General features: G+C 38.4%; 1 protein-coding gene across 1 annotated transcript; it reads right to left on the bottom strand.

Annotated features, from left to right (window-relative positions):
• Nucleotides 1-330: 330 nt before the first annotated feature.
• On the bottom strand, nucleotides 331-16,436 carry LOC101155194 (rho-related GTP-binding protein RhoA-C). The gene is made up of 5 exons (XM_004070475.4): nucleotides 16,305-16,436; nucleotides 8,397-8,552; nucleotides 1,939-2,059; nucleotides 1,580-1,710; nucleotides 331-1,461 (listed from the first exon to the last, which is right to left on the bottom strand). The coding sequence occupies exons 2-5, from the start codon at nucleotides 8,550-8,552 to the stop codon at nucleotides 1,288-1,290; spliced, it is 582 nt and encodes a 193-aa protein (XP_004070523.1). The 5' UTR covers nucleotides 16,305-16,436; the 3' UTR covers nucleotides 331-1,287.
• Nucleotides 16,437-18,170: the final 1,734 nt, after the last annotated feature.

Below are 18,170 nucleotides of genomic sequence, written 5' to 3'. Positions count from 1 at the left end.
TATTTCAGCCATGTCTGTTTGAATTCCCAAACTAAAAAACTATATAGTGCTCACTTAACCCTTGTGCTATCCTAGGCACCTTAACGTTGGGAGTTGGGTCATCTAGACCCACTAGACAGTGCTCTGAACCTTTTTTCTTCAATGATTTGTGATCTTCACTGGTGTCCATGGATTACATGAAATCTTTCCACCTTTATCCACCTTTGTCATGGTAGGGATAACACGTCAATGTAAAATTGCAAACGAACCACAACCAGTATTAATTTGTTTTTACCATACCTTATAACTGAACGTTGACAGTAATGGTAGTATGGTTACAAGAACTGCAGATTGGGTACTCACTTGGTATTTATTACTTTATGAAAATGTGATAATGACAAACTCACATTAAATATGTGGGCTGACCATTCTCATGGCCATGTGACTAAAGACTACTATGGCATTAGTAGTTGTGGCACAGTAGTTGCTGGTGCTTCTCGACACTCATAGTTCCATCTTTAAAGCTTGGCGGGGGTGCATTTGTAGAAATACATCTTTGAGAAGAATTAATTTGCTTCCCTCTGATTCTTTACAACCATCTTCAACAATTTTGCTATCAACTCAAATATCCTAAATGAAATAAAACTATACATAGTATATTTCACAAATAACACAAGGCAGTTTGTACTGATTTTGAGAGAAAATGGTCTTAAATGGTTTCTGTGAAAAATTATAACAGACTTCAGGTTCGCATCGATACTAAAGATTCCCATATAGAAGCAAGAGGAGTCCAAATCCTGTTTTCCAACTGTTGCTGCTACAGTTGAAGGGGGGAAAAAAGTAAAAAAAAAAAAAAAAAAAAAAATCAAATATATTTGTTATTGTTTTTTTTTTAAAGGAGGTGTTGACAACATTCTGCTAAAACAACTTTTAGTGTATAAAATTAAAATTGTTCCACACAAAGCTCAGAAATGAGCCTGGTGTGGAAAAAAAAAGCAAACCAGGTTCAGGAGCAGGAAACAGGCTAAAGGTTTCTGTAGCTGACAGATTTGAAAGCATATCCACATATATACAAACATACATTCATTTAATTCAAGAAAAGGAACAACTGTCACCCATCACACCGGCGTGCTAGTGGCAGAAAACAGAGTGTGGTAATCTAGTAAACAGAAAGTTGCAGAAAAACTTTTTTTATGTGTCAGTCTTTCATATTTCCTGAATCTGTGAAGTTAGTACTGTCCATGGAAGCCACTGATTTAATGTTTTCCTAAGTCTGTTCTGGATGTCTACAAGTTGTCCCCAGCCCCCTCACAGTAGCTGGCAGCCCCCCTTCTTCTTTTTCTTGCGTGCTTGCAGTGCTGCTCTCGTGGCCATCTCAAACACATCTCGCACACCATCCTTGGTCTTGGCTGAGCACTCAAGGTAGCCGAAAGCGTCGATACGGCTGGCCATGTCTCTGCCTTCCTCAAACCTCACAGGCTCCTGCAGGATTCATGCACAGACATAATTACTTTTTCTTGGAAAGTTTGGGGACTAAACAAGGAGGATGGTAAATATTGACATGATCTCCTTAGCATTAGAGGCTAAAACAGCAACTTGCCTGTTTCATCTTGCCCAACTCCCTGCGTGTGTGGTCATCATTTCTAAGGTCCTTCTTGTTCCCCACAAGGATGATTGGAACATTGGGGCAGAAATGTTTCACTTCAGGTGTCCATTTCTCTGGAATGTTCTCTAAAAAATGTTCAGCAACAAAAGTGAAGTCAGAACAAGGTCATGGGGAACATTTCACTTTACAGCCAAATCTGGACCATCAAAATGTAACAATGTCAGAAAACGCCTTTTTTTGACAGCCAGCTCTACCATCTAAGAACAGCTGGCCGTAGGATCAGTGAGCAACCAACAGGCCTCTTTTTAATAAAATATTTCTCCTATTCCCTGAACAAGCATTTCCAGCTTTACCTAAACTATCTGGGCTGTCTATGGAGAAGCACATGAGGATAACATCTGTGTCTGGGTAGGAGAGAGGCCGCAGTCTGTCGTAGTCTTCCTGGCCTGCAGTATCCCACAAAGCCAACTCCACCTGGCAAAGGCAGAAAAAAAGTCAATGTTTAAGAGGCTGGAGGAAGAGAGAAGATCTCCTGTTACACCATTACAATAATTACCCCGCATTTTCAAACTTCACTGAAATACATGTGAAGAGATGGTAAACTATAAAACAAAAACAGCCAAAAAAAAAACAGTGTTTGGACCGGAAGTAAAAACCTATTCAATCATTTTTTGATTAAGAGGCTAGTAAAGCAACTGCAGATATGCAGGAGGTCCAATGGGCTTTAGGCAGTTAATCAAACTGGTGGCATCCCCTCAGTGTCTGACCTGCTCCAAATAAAGCATGTCATGATGAAAGCAGATCGACAGAGACAACGGTTAGTAAAGCCTTTCGAACACAGCTTAACATTAGTTTTGTGTTTTCTTTTTTTTCTTTTTACTGTGACCCAAATATGCAGTCAGGACCATAAATATTTGGACAGAGACACATTCTTTCTAATTTAGTTTCTGTGCATTACCACAGTGAATTTTAAATAAAACAACTCAGATGCCATTGAAGTGCAGACTTTCAGCTTTTATTCCATGGGTTGAACAAAAAGATTGCATAAAAATGTGAAAAACTAAAGCATTTTTTTTAAACACAATCCCTTCATTTCATGAGCTCGTACGTAACTGGACAAATGAAATAACTGAAAACAAAATGGTTATTACTAATATTTGGTTGAAAACCCTTTGATGGCAATGACAGCCTGAAGTCTTGAACATCACCAGATGCTGGGTTTTCTCCTTCTGAATGCTCTTCCAGGGTTTTACTGCAGCGGCTTCAGTTGCCGTTGGTTTATGCGCCTTTCTGTCTGAAGTTTAGTCTTCAACAAGTGAAATGCTGCTCAATTGGGTTAAGACCAGGTGACTGAGTTGGCCATTCAAGAATATTCCACTTCTTTGCTTTAATAAACTCCTGAGTTGCTTTGGCTGTATGTTTTTGGGTCGTTGTCCGTCTGTATTATGAACGCCACCCAATCAGTTTGGCTGCATTCACCTGGATCTGCGCAGACAGAATGTCTCTGAACACCTCCGAATTCATAGGGCTGCTTCTGTCCTGTGTCACATCATCAATAAACACTAGTGTCCCGGTGCCTCTAGCAGCCATGCACGCCCAGACCATCACACTGCCTCCACAGTGTGCATGCAGTTTGCATGGAGAGCTCCTTTGACTGCATGTTGTCTGTTCACAGCAAAATCTTCAAAATGCAAGCACGAGTCCTCTAATCAACTCCAGGCCTTTTATCTGCTTCACTCATGATGACATAACAAGGGAATTGCCCACACCTGCCCATGCAATAGCATGAAGGTCAATTGTCTAATTACTTACGAGCCCATGAAATGAAGGGATTGTGTTTAAAAAATGCTTTAGTTTTTCACATTTTTATGCAATATTTTTGTTCAACCCATGGAATAGAAGCTGAAAGTCTGCACTTCAATGGCAGCCTAGTTATTTTATTTAAAATTCACTGTGGTAATGTATAGAAACTAAATTAGAAAGAATGTGTCTCTGTCCAAATATTTATGGTTCTGACTGTAGATCAGGGGTCGGCAACCTTTTTTACTCAAAGAGCCATTTGGGACCGCCCCTAATAAAAAAGAAAGCTCCCGGAGCCACAACCCGTTTTGACATCATTATATATATTATGCATGTATATATTATTCAAAGGTGCTCATTACGTCGATCGCGATCTACCGGTCGATCTTCAATGACATGAGTGTAGATCCCGGGCCAGAAAAGATTTTTTTCTAAAAAGTACTTCTTTAAAATCCAACAGCCAATCAAAATCCTCACTGAGAAGTACGGGACTTGATTGACATGGAGATTGGCCAATCGGAGATCGTCTGATGCATACACCGCTGCAAATGCACATTATGTTCTTTAAAGGATGATACTGCGGCCGCGTTGGGAGGAGTTACTGGTTCTGGTCTGATCGCTGCATGGAGCGATGTGTTTATCAATGCATGGTAGACACTGAGAATGTGGAGAGATTATTATTTTGAAGAGTTCTACTTGGTAATCATTTTTCCATGTGTGAGTTCATCAAATCATCCCAGAGAAAGTCTCTTCTTCAACTCCTGCAGGGAAAGCTGCGTCTGAATCTGACGCCCGTGTTTGCATCTCTCTGACAGAGTTTGAAGCCAAAGCCCCTCCCCCGCCTCTCCACCTGCTTTTCCTCTCTACCTGTTCACCTGTTCATATCTTCTGCAGCTGAGAGTTGGTTTCCCCCGCGCTCCTCAGTGTGTCCTACACAGAGAGCGCTAAATACGGTAGTCGGGTCGCTCCAGCGCAGCACAAGGATGAAAGAGCCGGACGCAGGTTATAGCGGGGATAGAGCGGGTTAAGAAAATGAATGCAGGGCTCCAGACTAACTTTTTTCACTAGGAGCACTGTGGCCCCTAACTGAAAATTTTAGGGGCACAACCAGAAAATTTAGGGGCGCATACCGTAAATCAACATGCTAACCAAATGTACTAATTTCCACTGTATTACTAATAAATACTTTAATAATAGATGCAGAAATTACAATGTGCTGTTTCTAATTCAGTGTCACATTTTATTCTTCACTTTTGAAAATGCAACAACAGGTAAACTGACAGCACCATCGCTGTCATGACAGTACAAATAAGTAAAGAAAACGGATGGAAATTTATCTTTGTGACACCAAATAGGTGCAGCCAAGATGCACAATAAGCGTGTTTGAGATCACCCAGGTGGACGCAACGCTGCGCAGATCACCTGGTGAGACATATTTTTGGTTTTGCTCCAACATCAACTGTCAATCATCACAAAAATATCGCGAGAAAGGGGTGGGAGCAAGGGGCAAACCTACCCGGACACAGCTGAAAACTGAACTGACTGAAAGCTGCCCTACAGACTACAAAACAATGCATTATGGGACATGTGTCCTGATGGTCTTTGTAGTTGAGTGATTAATTAAAATAATTTAAAATACCAATTCATTTAAAAAGGCTACATGCATCACAAAACATTAAAATAATCATAAAATAAATATATAATAACACAGATCATACTAAGGGGGAGAAGAATATTGAAACTAAATTGAATGTTAAGGACAACTCCAACATCCTGTTCTCCTTCAGTCTTGCTGCAGATTCGCCTTCATCTCACAGCCCCCCCGGCCTGGTCTCCCCAACGACCCAGGCGAGGTGCCGGTTCATCTCAAACACGTCTATCGTTGCATTTTCCCCACGTATTTTCAGTGTGTCTAAAACTAATGTTGTTTTTGCTCGAACATGTTTAAAGTTCAAGCCCCGTTAGCTGTCACGCATGTAGGTGTGGGACATTTATTCTCATCAGCTGACCATCTCAGCTGACCAGGGGCGGTGTGCTACCGTATCAGCCGTTCATAAACCGTTTGATGCGCCGCCGTAATCGTAACCAAAACTTAACCTTCCTCCGGGTCTGTGTGACCCAGAGAAAGTTCAGCACGGACTGCATGTATTTAGAAAATTACGAGCGAAGAGATACAGGAAAGTAAGGAACTCCTTCATGTGGTCTGGGGTGAGAGGGGGGCTGTCAGGTGTCCTGCTTTCAAGCCCTGTCATTGTCCCGCCCCCACTGTGATCGGTTGGTCATCTCCGTGCACGACAATGAGAAAGTGTCATTCATTAAAACTGGCGGGCTGCAGTAACATTAAACCTTCATATTAAGGTGGGGGCCGCAAAATATCATCTTGGGGGCCGCAAATCGCCCGCGGGCCGCGAGTTTGAGACCCCTGCTGTACACTCTGGCACTGGTACACTAGCCGCAGGTCGGAAGAACGAATCAATAGTTCACTTACTCATAGCTCAGACGCAATATCAGGTTGTGATATTTGTCTCTGTTTCCTTCCCACAGATGTTTACGCGCGCGCGAATATCTCTAGGCCCTGCCCCCTCCACATATTTTAGCCACTTACAGTGGCTTATTCTTCTCACGCGCAGTGGCCGCCTCACAGACGGGCATCACGCGAGTGTCTGTGCTCGCGTTTCATGAAAATGTGCGCGAGTGTGTGTCTGCCTGTGTGTGTGTGCGCTCGCGTCTCATTGATTATTTCATTGACTATTGACGTGCCCCTTCCACATTTAATGTATAAAAAAATACGGAGGGTGGGGGAGGCAAATTTACTGGTCGCACATGTGCGACTGGATGTAAATTCAGTCGCACACTCTCAAATTTTGGTCGCAAAATGCGACCAAATGGTCGCAGTCTGGAGCCCTGGAATGGAAGAAGGCGGCCTGCTGAAGAAATATTCAATATTGTACACATTTTATTTTTAGTCTGAACTGTCTTTTATTTAGAAAAATCTTTTATTTTATCAGTCCAGCAACCAGCAACCTTTTTACGTGGCTCGTGCTTCGTGCGGAGCTAGCAGTGCATTTGAAATGCCATGAAAATTGAAAAAAATAAAATAGAATTTAATTATTATAAAATACTCATTATTTTCCAAAGTCACAGGGAGCCACAACAGATGGATGAAAGAGCCACATGTGGCTCCGGAGCCATGGGTTGCCGACCCCTGCTGTAGATGTTTAATTCACCAAACTCAGCCATGTTATTTTTCTGAATTTGTTATATTAGCTTTACCATCACTAGCTGCTGAGAACTTTTCAAGGAAGCATAAAGAATTTATTTAGATGTTTATTTGTTACCCTCGTGGGCAGAACATCTTTCAAACTTCAGCTGTTAAAAAGTTGTGAACTTAGGATGTGAACTTGTGCTCTATAAAGTGCCGAACACTTGTCTTTCCACAAACTCATCAGTTTATTGCAAGAAAATGCTTTAAGACTTTTATCTTTGAGGGGGGTGATATCAGGCTTCTGGAAAACAGTGTGTTACATTTTTTATTTGAATTGTGCTTTACAAATAACGCTGACTGATTGAATTAAACACCTTGGTTGAGTAATGGCTATTAGGGAGAAAACCCCCACATGACACCAGCAACTGTGGGCTAAGAACAATAAAGAGGTTTAATAGCCTTGCTGTCAAAACTTAACTTATTTAACAATGCGGTTAAATCTTTTGGTCAAATCTAATATACATTACATGATGGCTTGAAAATCACGCCGACTGCCTCTCTAAAAGCTGTTACCAGATTTTGCGCCACAGGAAGCAGGAACAGGAAATGGGACATTAGTCATGATGTACGCTCAGGAAGGTGGCACAGATCACTTCCTGTTGTTGACTACAAGTTTGTCCCCTTGAAACAATGAAATGAGCCAAGGGTTTTGCTTACAGTACACATCAATGGCAACAGCCCATGGTTAACATCTCACCGGGTCAGCGGTGTCACACAGAAAACCAACTGCTCTGGAGACATTTCTATTCTTTTCTGTCACATCTGTTACTCTGTCTTAGTTCTAATGTCACTGATTCTGCAGGCAAATGTCAAGTAGAACTAATGTGCCTTTAATAATGGTAGTTACTGATGCATTGATGTGCAGTTAAAGATTTATTATGAGATTAATGTGTTCACCAGGACAAATAGTTTAGAACCACCTTTAATGAAATCTATTATTAAGTTAACTATTTATCTTTTCCTATTGACAAATTAATGCCAGTCACATGAAATAATAGAAAAAGCTAAAAAAAAAATCAAATTTTTACACTAGAGTGCCCGTTTCAAATATTATTGTGTGAATCTTGAGCAGCTTTTACACTTAATGAGCTCTTCTGATACTTCCACCTTCTGGAACTAAAATATTCATCCAGCTTTCAGCTCATTCGACAATTCTAATATTAAAATATTTAGCTCCTCCAAGAGATTCCTGTTTGTAATTTGGTTTTCACTCGCTGTTTTTGTTCTTTTTAAAGTCCCACACCAATAATCTTTGTATCCATTTTAAAAGTGTTTCCAGTGGTATGATTGTGACATTTTTAGTAAAAAAAAAATAGTTTAAACTCATACATTTAATCTGTAATCCATAATCCATAAATTTGTTTTTTTTAAACCAAATTTGCTCATTTTGGAGGCCATATTTGTTTATCTTATGGTGTTTTTCCATTAATTCAGCATTTATACACTGTTTTAGCAGTTATGTGTCAGTAGAACTATTTATTAAAAAATAGTTTTGTTTGTTTTCTAATTGGAACCTTTGCAGCTTGTTTTACACTTTTTTTAATATATTAATTTTTTCCCCTCAATTATTTGGCTTCTTTAAAAAAAAAGCTTAAAAATAAATAAAGCTTAAAGCAAATTAATTCAGAGTTTTACTCATTTTTCTTGATAATTGAGTTACCATTTACCATGAACTTTCACAGGAAAAGCAATTTGTCATTTGTTTTCTATGGTTACGGATAAAAAAAAACTTAAATCAGAACGTACCTGTCTGCCATCAACCTCAATGTCAGCAATGTAGTTCTCAAAGACAGTAGGGACGTAGACCTCTGGGAACTGATCCTTACTGAAGACAATGAGCAGACAGGTCTTGCCACATGCACCATCCCCAACAATCACCAACTTCTTTCTGAGTGCGGCCATCTAAACAAGAACACAGAATAATTAACGCATACAGTCTGTCTTTAGAGAATAAACTGTAAAGAAGGATTCAGTTAAGCTAGGGTGAGAGGTGCAGGAACAAAACCATAGATGAAAGTGAGTGCAAAGGGAGAAAAGAAAAGATGACCAAAGTCTGTTTCAGAGCCGCACCCTCTTCCCTTTCCTACATTGTGTATGGGGAGTCAGGTAAAAAACAGAACTGGTGAAGGAGGGAAGAGAAAGGAGACACTGCAACCTTGATACTCTGCTGAGTATGCTAATTTCAGAATCAGAAATCAGTCTATTGTCACTGTTACACAAGAAGCTTGTGACAACAAAAAATCCTGGTGTTCTCCAGCTGTTTAGACAATATAAAATAAAAGAATATACATATATATGCATTTCCGCACTTCCTGAACTGCTAAATATAGCACATGATTTGGTATGCAGTTGTTACAGTAGTCCCCCCCCCCATTTACTTAAGATTTATTGACTGATTAGCATGAAAGATTTCTGTCTCATAGAAACATTTCTTGTTATTATGTCAACTCCATACTTCTTTTAATGGGTATATCACAACTGTAGCATTTTTGTCCAACATGGTTGAAATGAATGAATTCTTTCATCTTTTTAAAAGAGCGTGACAACAAGTGAAATGCTGCCTGACAGAGAGGCAGCCACACTGATCAATAGTCATCTCCCACAGCTGGAGAACAATGGAGAACAGAGGACAGTGCTTTGGCTGCCTGCCATCGACATCGACTCACAGATTTCAAGCTACCTGGACAGACCATCAATCACTAATAAAAACAAGTTTTTCACCCAATTAGTCTTAAGGGAGCCAACAATGACACTGATGAACTTTCATGAAATAACAGGCAGACTTTGTACCTCTTCTTGGCAGCACTGAGCTTTACAACGTGTTTCAGATTATCCTTTCAAAACCCACTGTTGCCTCCACAATTGTTATTTTGCCTAAAACCATTGTATTAGTCTTTGATGAAACCGCACATTTCCTGAATACTTCAAAAGAATAATGTGTTTAGTGCACTGGGTACAGTTCCTGGGAGATGGCAAAATCAGAAAAATAGTTTAAGAAATATGCACCACCTTTATACTTGAATTTGAAATAGGTCCAGTGTAATTAACAGACATAAAGTTGTCCTTTGAGATGATTACATCTGAGCTAGTTGCGTCATTTATGTTATTTGTATGCAAATAAGTAAAACAAAAACATTATATTTGGATTTTATCAAGAATTAAACTATATTCCACAAAGAAAAACTAAGTAAATATTCACACAGCATTTATAAAAAGAAACAAAGCAGGACAATTTTTTGATGGTTATTCATTCTATTTCTTCATAATGAAAGTTGCAAAAAGAAGTCTTTCAGCATCTAATAAATGTTCTTCAGCTCTGAAGCTGCAGTTAGCAGTATCGTCATAACAACAAAGAGAATTCTCATTTTTTATTGTTAAAAACATCAATTCTGGCCTGCAAGTTGTCACTGTTTGCAAAGAACCACCTGTTCCTTTTAATTAAATCCTAATGTCATTGCCAGACTGAAGCTAAAAAATATCCATTCAACAACTCCTCCAGACTCATTACTAGCTGTAACGCAGGGATAAAAAGCACGAGTAAATTCACACTCGTTTGACTTTACCTCTGCAGTAAAACGTTAGTTTGGCGTAAATGAATCTAGCAGCATTTTCTAGACACTAGAAATGAATACCTGGATATGTGTGAATGTTGAAACAACAAATACATTTACATTATATAGAATTCAGTAGAAAGTCCAACAAATGTAACTTTGTTTTTTAGCACTGTCATTCAGACCTATAAGAAAAGATCTACAATTAATTTACATACCAAACAATCAAAATGGTTTGTTTTTAAACAGTCAGTTTGAATTTTCTTTGGGGTTTTTTGTTTTGCTTAAAAAAAATTACAAATATTTCTCACTTTTAGAAGATGCGCACACACACACACAATGCTATCTGTTAGCATATCATACACTATGAACTGAACGAATGGCCCTTTAGACAGGACTGAATTTTTTATATTTACAAGTTCACTATTTGATTTTTTGATTTGATCAATAATTGTTTTTTGCATAAAAATGCAACAAGTTTAAGCAAACGTTTTTGATTAATCAAATGTAATATTTATAGTTAAGATTGATTCAATATCTAACTTATTTTTTTAAACCCAGCCCTATTATTCAATATGACTTTATCATCGAATAATTAAAGGGAACTGATTAAACTGATATATTAAGCAATAAAATTCTAAGAAAAAAAAACAACAAATGTCCAATAAACATCTTGAATCTGGAAAATTTTAAGATACCAAACAACTAGTTTTGTGACAACGCACTGCAATATTTTTTTGAACAATTTCTTTTTGCTCAACTTTTCCTGGCAATTTTATCTTACATAATATGTTTGCCAGTGTGGAGTACTAAAGAGCAAAGTTCTCATAGCGACCCAGTCCTGGACCCAGAGCAGTCTGCAGCAGCAACAGTCAAACTTGCTCATTGGCAAGTTTTAAAACCAAAAATCCTAAATCAGTGTGAAAAACTTGAAGCAGGTTGCTGGGATGAAAAACAATTCCCCAACATTTGAATATCACCAGGTTTCTAACAATTTTTTTAAAGCCATGTCTGTGCTTGAAACCCTTGTATAAACAGTTTAAAACAAACAAGAACAGTGAAAGGCTCATGTACTGTGCCTACATGACAAGTCAGCTGAGAAATATAGAACTACATGTTCAAAATGTTAGTGAATTACTCAACCTTTCCTAAACCTTTGCAAAGTGGTTTAATTTGCCTTAAATTATGTCATTCAGAAGGAACGTGCAGTCCAGAATAATTCTGAAATCTGAGCCAAATAATGAATTTTGTTTGGTGGATGGACATTCATAAACCATTGTTTAGCCTTTGTCTATAACAACAGTTGAATTAAACACACAAAAAAAATCATAAAAAAAAAAAAAAAAAAAAAAAAAATCAACAAAGCTCCTGCAAGATCCGTTGTAACAACAAAACCAAAATTAAGCTGAATATTTACCCCAATGAAGAATAGTTGAGCTTTGTTCATGAAGATAAAGTGTAAATACTTAACAGTAATTGAAATTCATAATTGTCATTGAAATATTTTGATTATAAGTATCCTTACATGTGATATGAATCTCTAAACACAAGATGTGACTGTAAACTGTGAATCCTTGGTGTAATTTTGATGAGTTAAGTCAACATATCACTTCAGTGTCCACATTGTCATTTCATTCATTATTTGCCGTCACTGCCTTGGTCCAATAGCTACAGTGTGTTCAGTTTCTCTCCTTTATATTTCATCCATGTCCCTCTTCCACAGCATTTTCCAAGGATTCCACCCTTGTAAAGCATTATCAGTTCCATCATCACCAGCAGTATAGACTGTGGGGTACATTCACCTTGTTTTGTACCTCATTCTGAGCTTCCCTAACCTGTGAATATTTTGGGAGGCAGCTGAACAAGTCAGAACTGAAAATAATCCACAAGGTCAGTGTTACAGAGTGTTGCTAGGTAAACAACAAACCATACCACAGATGTATCTGTTGACCCAAAAACCAAGACTTTACTTTGGAGATGCATGTTAAGCATGTTCAATTTTCTGATTTCTCTTATTTTTTTATTTTGTTTTACCGAATGCAAGTGAAGAACAATGTCTGAGGAAACCTGCAAACAGTAACAGAACCACAAAAAAGGAGAAATGCTGGATTTCACCTTCTACAAATTAAAATAATAATCAGAATGCATTCTATTAGCAAGCATGCCATCATAAAAAAATTTATGAATTTTTCCACTAACATTTATGTACAATTTGACATTCAACCATCTTCTTTGAAACGGTTTGCATGTATACAAATACAGTTACTGGCATGTTGTTAAATGTGTCCATCTGTGTGCAAATAACATGGACTTCTATATTACCCCATATAAGCCAACAAAAGTGTCTGATGGCAAAGTTAAATACCAAAATAGGACAGAGCCACTGAGACTTGTCCCGCCTGATTTATGACAGCCCACACGGCACAGAACATAAGGCAGAAGAAGCATTTCACATGGCTCAGCAAGGTTTTACTGAAGCAAATGAGTTGACGGCACTGTTTGCCTTGGGTCTCCCACTCTTCTATCCTTCCTCCTCCAGGCTCCCACTCTGTAGTGTAATGTCACCATCAGTGAGTTATCGCTGCATTTTCTTTAGAGAGGAGACAAGCATCCTCCTCCTTAAAATTCAAAGTTAAACACAAGGGAAAACTGACATTCCACGTGATGTTCCTGACATGTATGAGATAAACTTCGACTTTCACTGTGTTTTTTTGCAACTTTTTTACCTCTTGCTGATGTATTAGTTTTAAACTGTCTAAAGATCCAGTCTGATCATCTTTTCTTCCATTTTCAAGGGGTTCCCAGTGGTCTCGATTAGGATTATGCCACTTTTAGCCAAAATAAAAAAAACTTGTTTAGGACAAAGTTTCTGCAGACCAGCAGTAGTTCATTAGAAATCCACCTTTAAGTTGTGGGTGGAACTGTTTGTTTGGAGTAGGCCTGCCTTGACTTTCCATCTTCTCTTTGTTTATACTCTCTCTCGCTAGTTGTAGTCTCTCACACCCCTAAACTAACACTACCCGTGCAACAAAAATGGCTAGCAATATTGAAGCTATTCATGCAGATGCCAGCTCAGACGAGGAAAATGAAGATGTTTATGGATCTTTTTGTCTGCAAGTGGATGCATCAGATTGGAGCAGAGTAGGGAGCTTGTGGCTCATCGACTGTAGCACCTACGTCCCTACTACAGGTTGATTCACATCGATATGAATAAAGTAATACGCAGAAATTCAATTCTAAGCATTTTTTTTTAAATATTTCCTCCATAAGAAAAATGCTGCAAGGACATGTTAAAAAACACCATGAACATAATTTTCATTGGAGTGGGTCCTTAAGGGATTTTAACCTCCAATCCAGCTCAAAACTTTAATTAAAACAACTTGAGCTTTAAACCAAATGCCCAAACACTTCCACAACCTACGGATAGACACATTTGCCTTCATTTTCTCTGTGTATGTACTTGCCAGTCACAGACAAATGACTAAGAAGTGAGCACTTTAGATTGGTCTCAAAAATGTTTAGATACCAGCACAAACTGATATTCTGATCATCTATTTGCAGATCAATTTACAAAGCAGATTGAAAAGGTGCACATAGTGCATAGTCAGCCATAATTCAAGTAAAGCACACTGGGGTTATGGGTATTGAACTAAACTATTTCATAATACAGACATTTTCTTCAGAAGCCAAAATGTTTTGTTTTTTTTCATTTATGTAATATAACATGGGACTATCAATTTCGGAAACACCAAAGATACGACAGTTCTGACAAATGTGAAAAGATAACACCTCAGCTGTAAAGCATCTATGGCTTTAAGACCCACTTCAATGAAAATTGTGTGTTTAACATCTTCTTGTGGCATTTCTGTCATAATGAGAGGAAATTTATAGACATTTAAGACTTAAACAGCCTTTCTGAGTATTTATTTAAATCGTGATGAATCAGGAGCAGACAAAAAAATACAGTTGGGAAAAGCTGGTTGGTTTTTTTTTTAATACAAATTACATCCGGCAGGCCACAAGCTCCATGATCAGCTCCATTCTGATGCATCCACTTGCAGATAAATAGATCCATGTCCGTCTCCATTTCGCTCATCTGGCTGAAACCGTACAGCTGGATAGCTCCAATATTGCGCGCCATTTTAGTTGCACTGCTAATACTAGCTTGGTGTTGTTAGGGGCTGTAAGCTAATGGGATGGAGTGTTAACAATGGGATGATGTAAAATGATGCCAGGCTTACTCCCCGCCAACAGTCCCATCCACAACTCAGAGGCAAATTTCTGATGAATTACTTCCACGCTATGTCCTAGAAAATGACACAGGTGTTTTGATTTAGTCTAAAAACAGCATGATCTAAAAATGATTGGAGTGGGATTTGAACAGTGAACGAGGTCGACATTGTGCATCCCTGCAGGTACTATAGACGGAAGGAAAAAAAAAAAACAGATCAATCTTATTCCTATGCGTAACTTTTCATATAATCAATTGATGCCTTAAAACAACAACTATCAGTGTGAACTTCAAATGTTCCTCAGCATTAAACCACCAGTTGTACAATAGCTAGGAAGTAACATGCTTATATGACAGCTGTAAATCAAGGCAAAGATAATTAGGTGCAACTCCAAAGTGAATCACCATCTAGTGAACAAGCGAGAAATGCAGCTTCTGAGCCATGATGACAGCTTTTTATCAAAAGCCTTTATATCAACCCATTGAGCAATTCAGAAGGCTGACCTCAATACAGACAGAAGGAAAACCATCTTGTTAAAAGACTGAGTATAATCATCAGTTAAAGATGGTTGTGTCACAGTAAAATTACATTTAGAAGATGTGCTATAATCATCTTATGACATTTCAAATCCTACTTAATAACAATGTGTTTAGCAGTCACTTGGATTCTAACCCGTCTCAGCTTTTCATCAATTAGAACAGGGTGACCTAAATACTACACACACTTAACATACCATTGTATTGAGGTGATTCACAGGACCATTGCTGCGTCTTTCCTCTAAATTGTTGTTTAAAAGGATCTTTGACGGGAATCGTGGAGGAAGAACTATAGAACTCAAAGTTTTTAAGACTCTAGATAACATCACTTTCTGTAAATCACAGCCACACTTCCCACTTCTCTCCTGTCACAGATAAATTGGGAATTCCCATTTGCGTTTTTTCTTCAGATCACTTGGTGTCCACAACCAAATGTAATGACTTCATGCTTCCAACCCATATATCCTCCAGGTCCCATAAGACAAAACAGGAACTCTTGGCTTCCTGTCCCAGTCCCACACAGGTGGGAGTGTATGTAACCCTTAAGGGGGCAAGTGGAGTGAAGCGTGACAGGGCGCTGCAGGTTTGATTCTAGTTCACACCGACTGCAGAGCGTAGTTTTGTTGTGGGAACATGCCAAGACAAGACAACAGTTCGTTGTGCGATATGAGGGTCTGCTCTACAGTAGCTCAGCACCACAACAAGGGTGTGGTGAGTTAGTGAAAGGAATTTTGTGTTTGATCAGCTAAGCACTTCAGACGAGGGTGGGGAGTGTATTTCAGAATAAATGTTTGTCGACGGCGGAAAATAATTCGACGAATGGTCCAGTTAAAGAATATCCCGACACTACAAGTCCCTACTGTCCAAAAACTGTCCAAACTGGCTTTCTTAAAGAGAAAGCGAAAATAAAGTTTTGCTATGCTACATACAATAGGTTAACTCAGCTCTGTGAAAACCCACAGCTGTACATACTGTACTTAATTACCTCGATAAAAACCTAAACCAGGCTACGGGGAATACATGGTTTACATTTTTCCCAGGATAAGGCTAAGGAGAACAAGGAGGCGTGTCGGCAATTTACGGTTTCTTCCTCTGACGTATTTATTCACCCGATTAAACTCCGAAGTCTAACTGATAAAAAATAAATAAAACTTCCAAGGTGGTACAATTCAAAGCAGGCCGAGTTACTGCTAATCTGATTCAGAGTAAGTTAACGACGACTCCACTCTGCTTCTTTACTTTAATGGACCTCTAAACTACTATCTCTTACTTAAACGAAATATAACTTTAGGTTCTTGCTTAGAAAAAAAAATAAACTGGATGCTTTGCTCTTACCTCTGACAGGGCGGTGCTCTCTAGTTAACCGAGGAGCAGGGTGTTAAAGTCTAACTGCGTTTCGCTGAGCTAATCAAAGTCTGGAGCCGACAAGCCTCAACCGACACTCTCAAGGCCCTCCCATTGTGCTGCGTTCATAGTCCTCTTTAAAACTCGTGTCTTATACTTTTCAAATTGTGAAATAAATAAATGGACTATTAGGAGGCAAATCCCTGGTAAAAATAATCTAAAAACAGTTTTATGGCTATATTTTCATTACTTTAATTGTATTAGTACAATTAATAAAATTTCTTAATACAATATAATTAATTAAAAATATTTGACGACTCAATTGCTGCTATAAACCCAATGGCCATGTTAACATCAAATGCACGTTTACTATCAAGCAAAAAAAAAGCTATATTGTTTTTCTAACAGGGGTAATTTACTTCTGAAATTGAGACTTTAACCGTGATTTCAAATAAAGCTTGATGGTGGTTTCAACAAATGAAAGCAAAGTACGTTTTTTTAACCATTAGTACTACGCGAATGACATACAAGGGTAGTCAACTAACTAACTATTCGCATTTTAAGGACGCATTAAAAAAAAAGAAAGAAAGATTAGGATAGTCTAAATTCCCATTAAACTTGAACGCCTCTTCACGTAGATCTCTTCAGATATTTTGCGCCAGCATGCAATTGGCTAAAATAATTAAACAGTTAAACGTTTAAATGTCTCCTCCTCCTTTACGGTAAAGTTCGACCAGGACAATATATTACTGTGCATTGCATGTGTTTACTGCTTGTGCTTTTATTCGGTTTCTCAAGGAAGCAGACTCCCACAATGGAATCACACAACAGGGATTAGAGGTTTTTAACATGCCATTCTTTCAGTGAGGTCAATAGTTCATTGAGGGATCCCAAAGCAACAACAGCTCCTCAGTCTATGACTTTGGGTATTATGACTCGTCTATGGAATCCACACGGCTCAAAAAGTACTTACATTTTCAAGGTTATTTTCCCCCCTTTGTTTTCTGGTAAGGTGACCCAAAAAGGTTGTTCCTGCTGTAAAAAAACACATGTTAAAAAAAGGGGGAACAAATCAGGTCATGATATAGCACTGCATGAAAAGCATCATCTCAGAGTAATCAGTTAAGCCGTGTATGTTCAGCACCACATTAAAGTAATACGTCTTACCAGTCCACTAAGATACTCACAAATACAGACTTTAATTGTACATAAAAAGATCTAAGACAGATGGAAAAGCAGCCGTTTTTATTGGGCAAAACGGTATAGACAGGAAGTGAACCGGTTGCAAGAGCAAGTCCATCTTCCACTGCACTTTCAGGGGAAAACAAGAGTTTTTAAAAATCGACAAAGACGGTCTGATGAGTGAAAGATGAGATGGTAGAGTTGCATATGCATGTGTAAAAGTATATGTTTGTGGAAAACATGGGGCAATTCTGATCTGCTTCTAAAGTTGCAATTAAGAAATTGTCCCAGCTTGGCTAAAAAAAAAAAGCCAAATTGAAGAGCTTTGCAAAAAACAAGTCTAGAAGTTATTTTTTTACACTATTCTACCTCATCAAAATATTCTTACACTGGTCTTTTTTTTGACCGTTACACATTAAAGTAAGGACACAAGGTCAGGTCACCCAATGTGTCCCAGAGGAAGTTAATTCATGAGAATCCTTAAAACCATTCTATTCAAAACACTTTGAAACAGAGGACACACTGTCCTCTAGTGGTGATCTGTTAATGATCCTGCCAAAGCAAATCTATGTGGGCCATAAAGGTTTGAAGGAAATATGTAGATGGAAAGGGTAACAAAAACCAGCACACGTGCAAGCTTGATTTACTTAAATCTATGGTCTCTGTTATTGAGCT

This window comes from Oryzias latipes, chromosome 7, assembly GCF_002234675.1.
Source record: "Oryzias latipes chromosome 7, ASM223467v1".
Classification (NCBI taxonomy): Eukaryota; Metazoa; Chordata; class Actinopteri; order Beloniformes; family Adrianichthyidae; genus Oryzias; species Oryzias latipes.
The sequence above is the reverse complement of the archived record's forward strand: the minus strand, read 5'-3'. Positions and strand labels throughout refer to the sequence as shown.

What these genes read in the sequence shown, in the direction of transcription:
- LOC101155194 (XM_004070475.4), bottom strand. Translation starts at nt 8,552, where the DNA reads ATGGCCGCACTCAGAAAGAAGTTGGTGATTGTTGGGGATGGTGCATGT. An exon ending in TTGAGGTTGATGGCAGACAG is followed by an intron (nt 2,060 to 8,396) that starts GTACGTTCTGAT and finishes TGCCTTTGCCAG; the next exon opens with GTGGAGTTGGCTTTGTGGGA. An exon ending in AGACAGCCCAGATAGTTTAG is followed by an intron (nt 1,711 to 1,938) that starts GTAAAGCTGGAA and finishes AACATTTTTTAG; the next exon opens with AGAACATTCCAGAGAAATGG.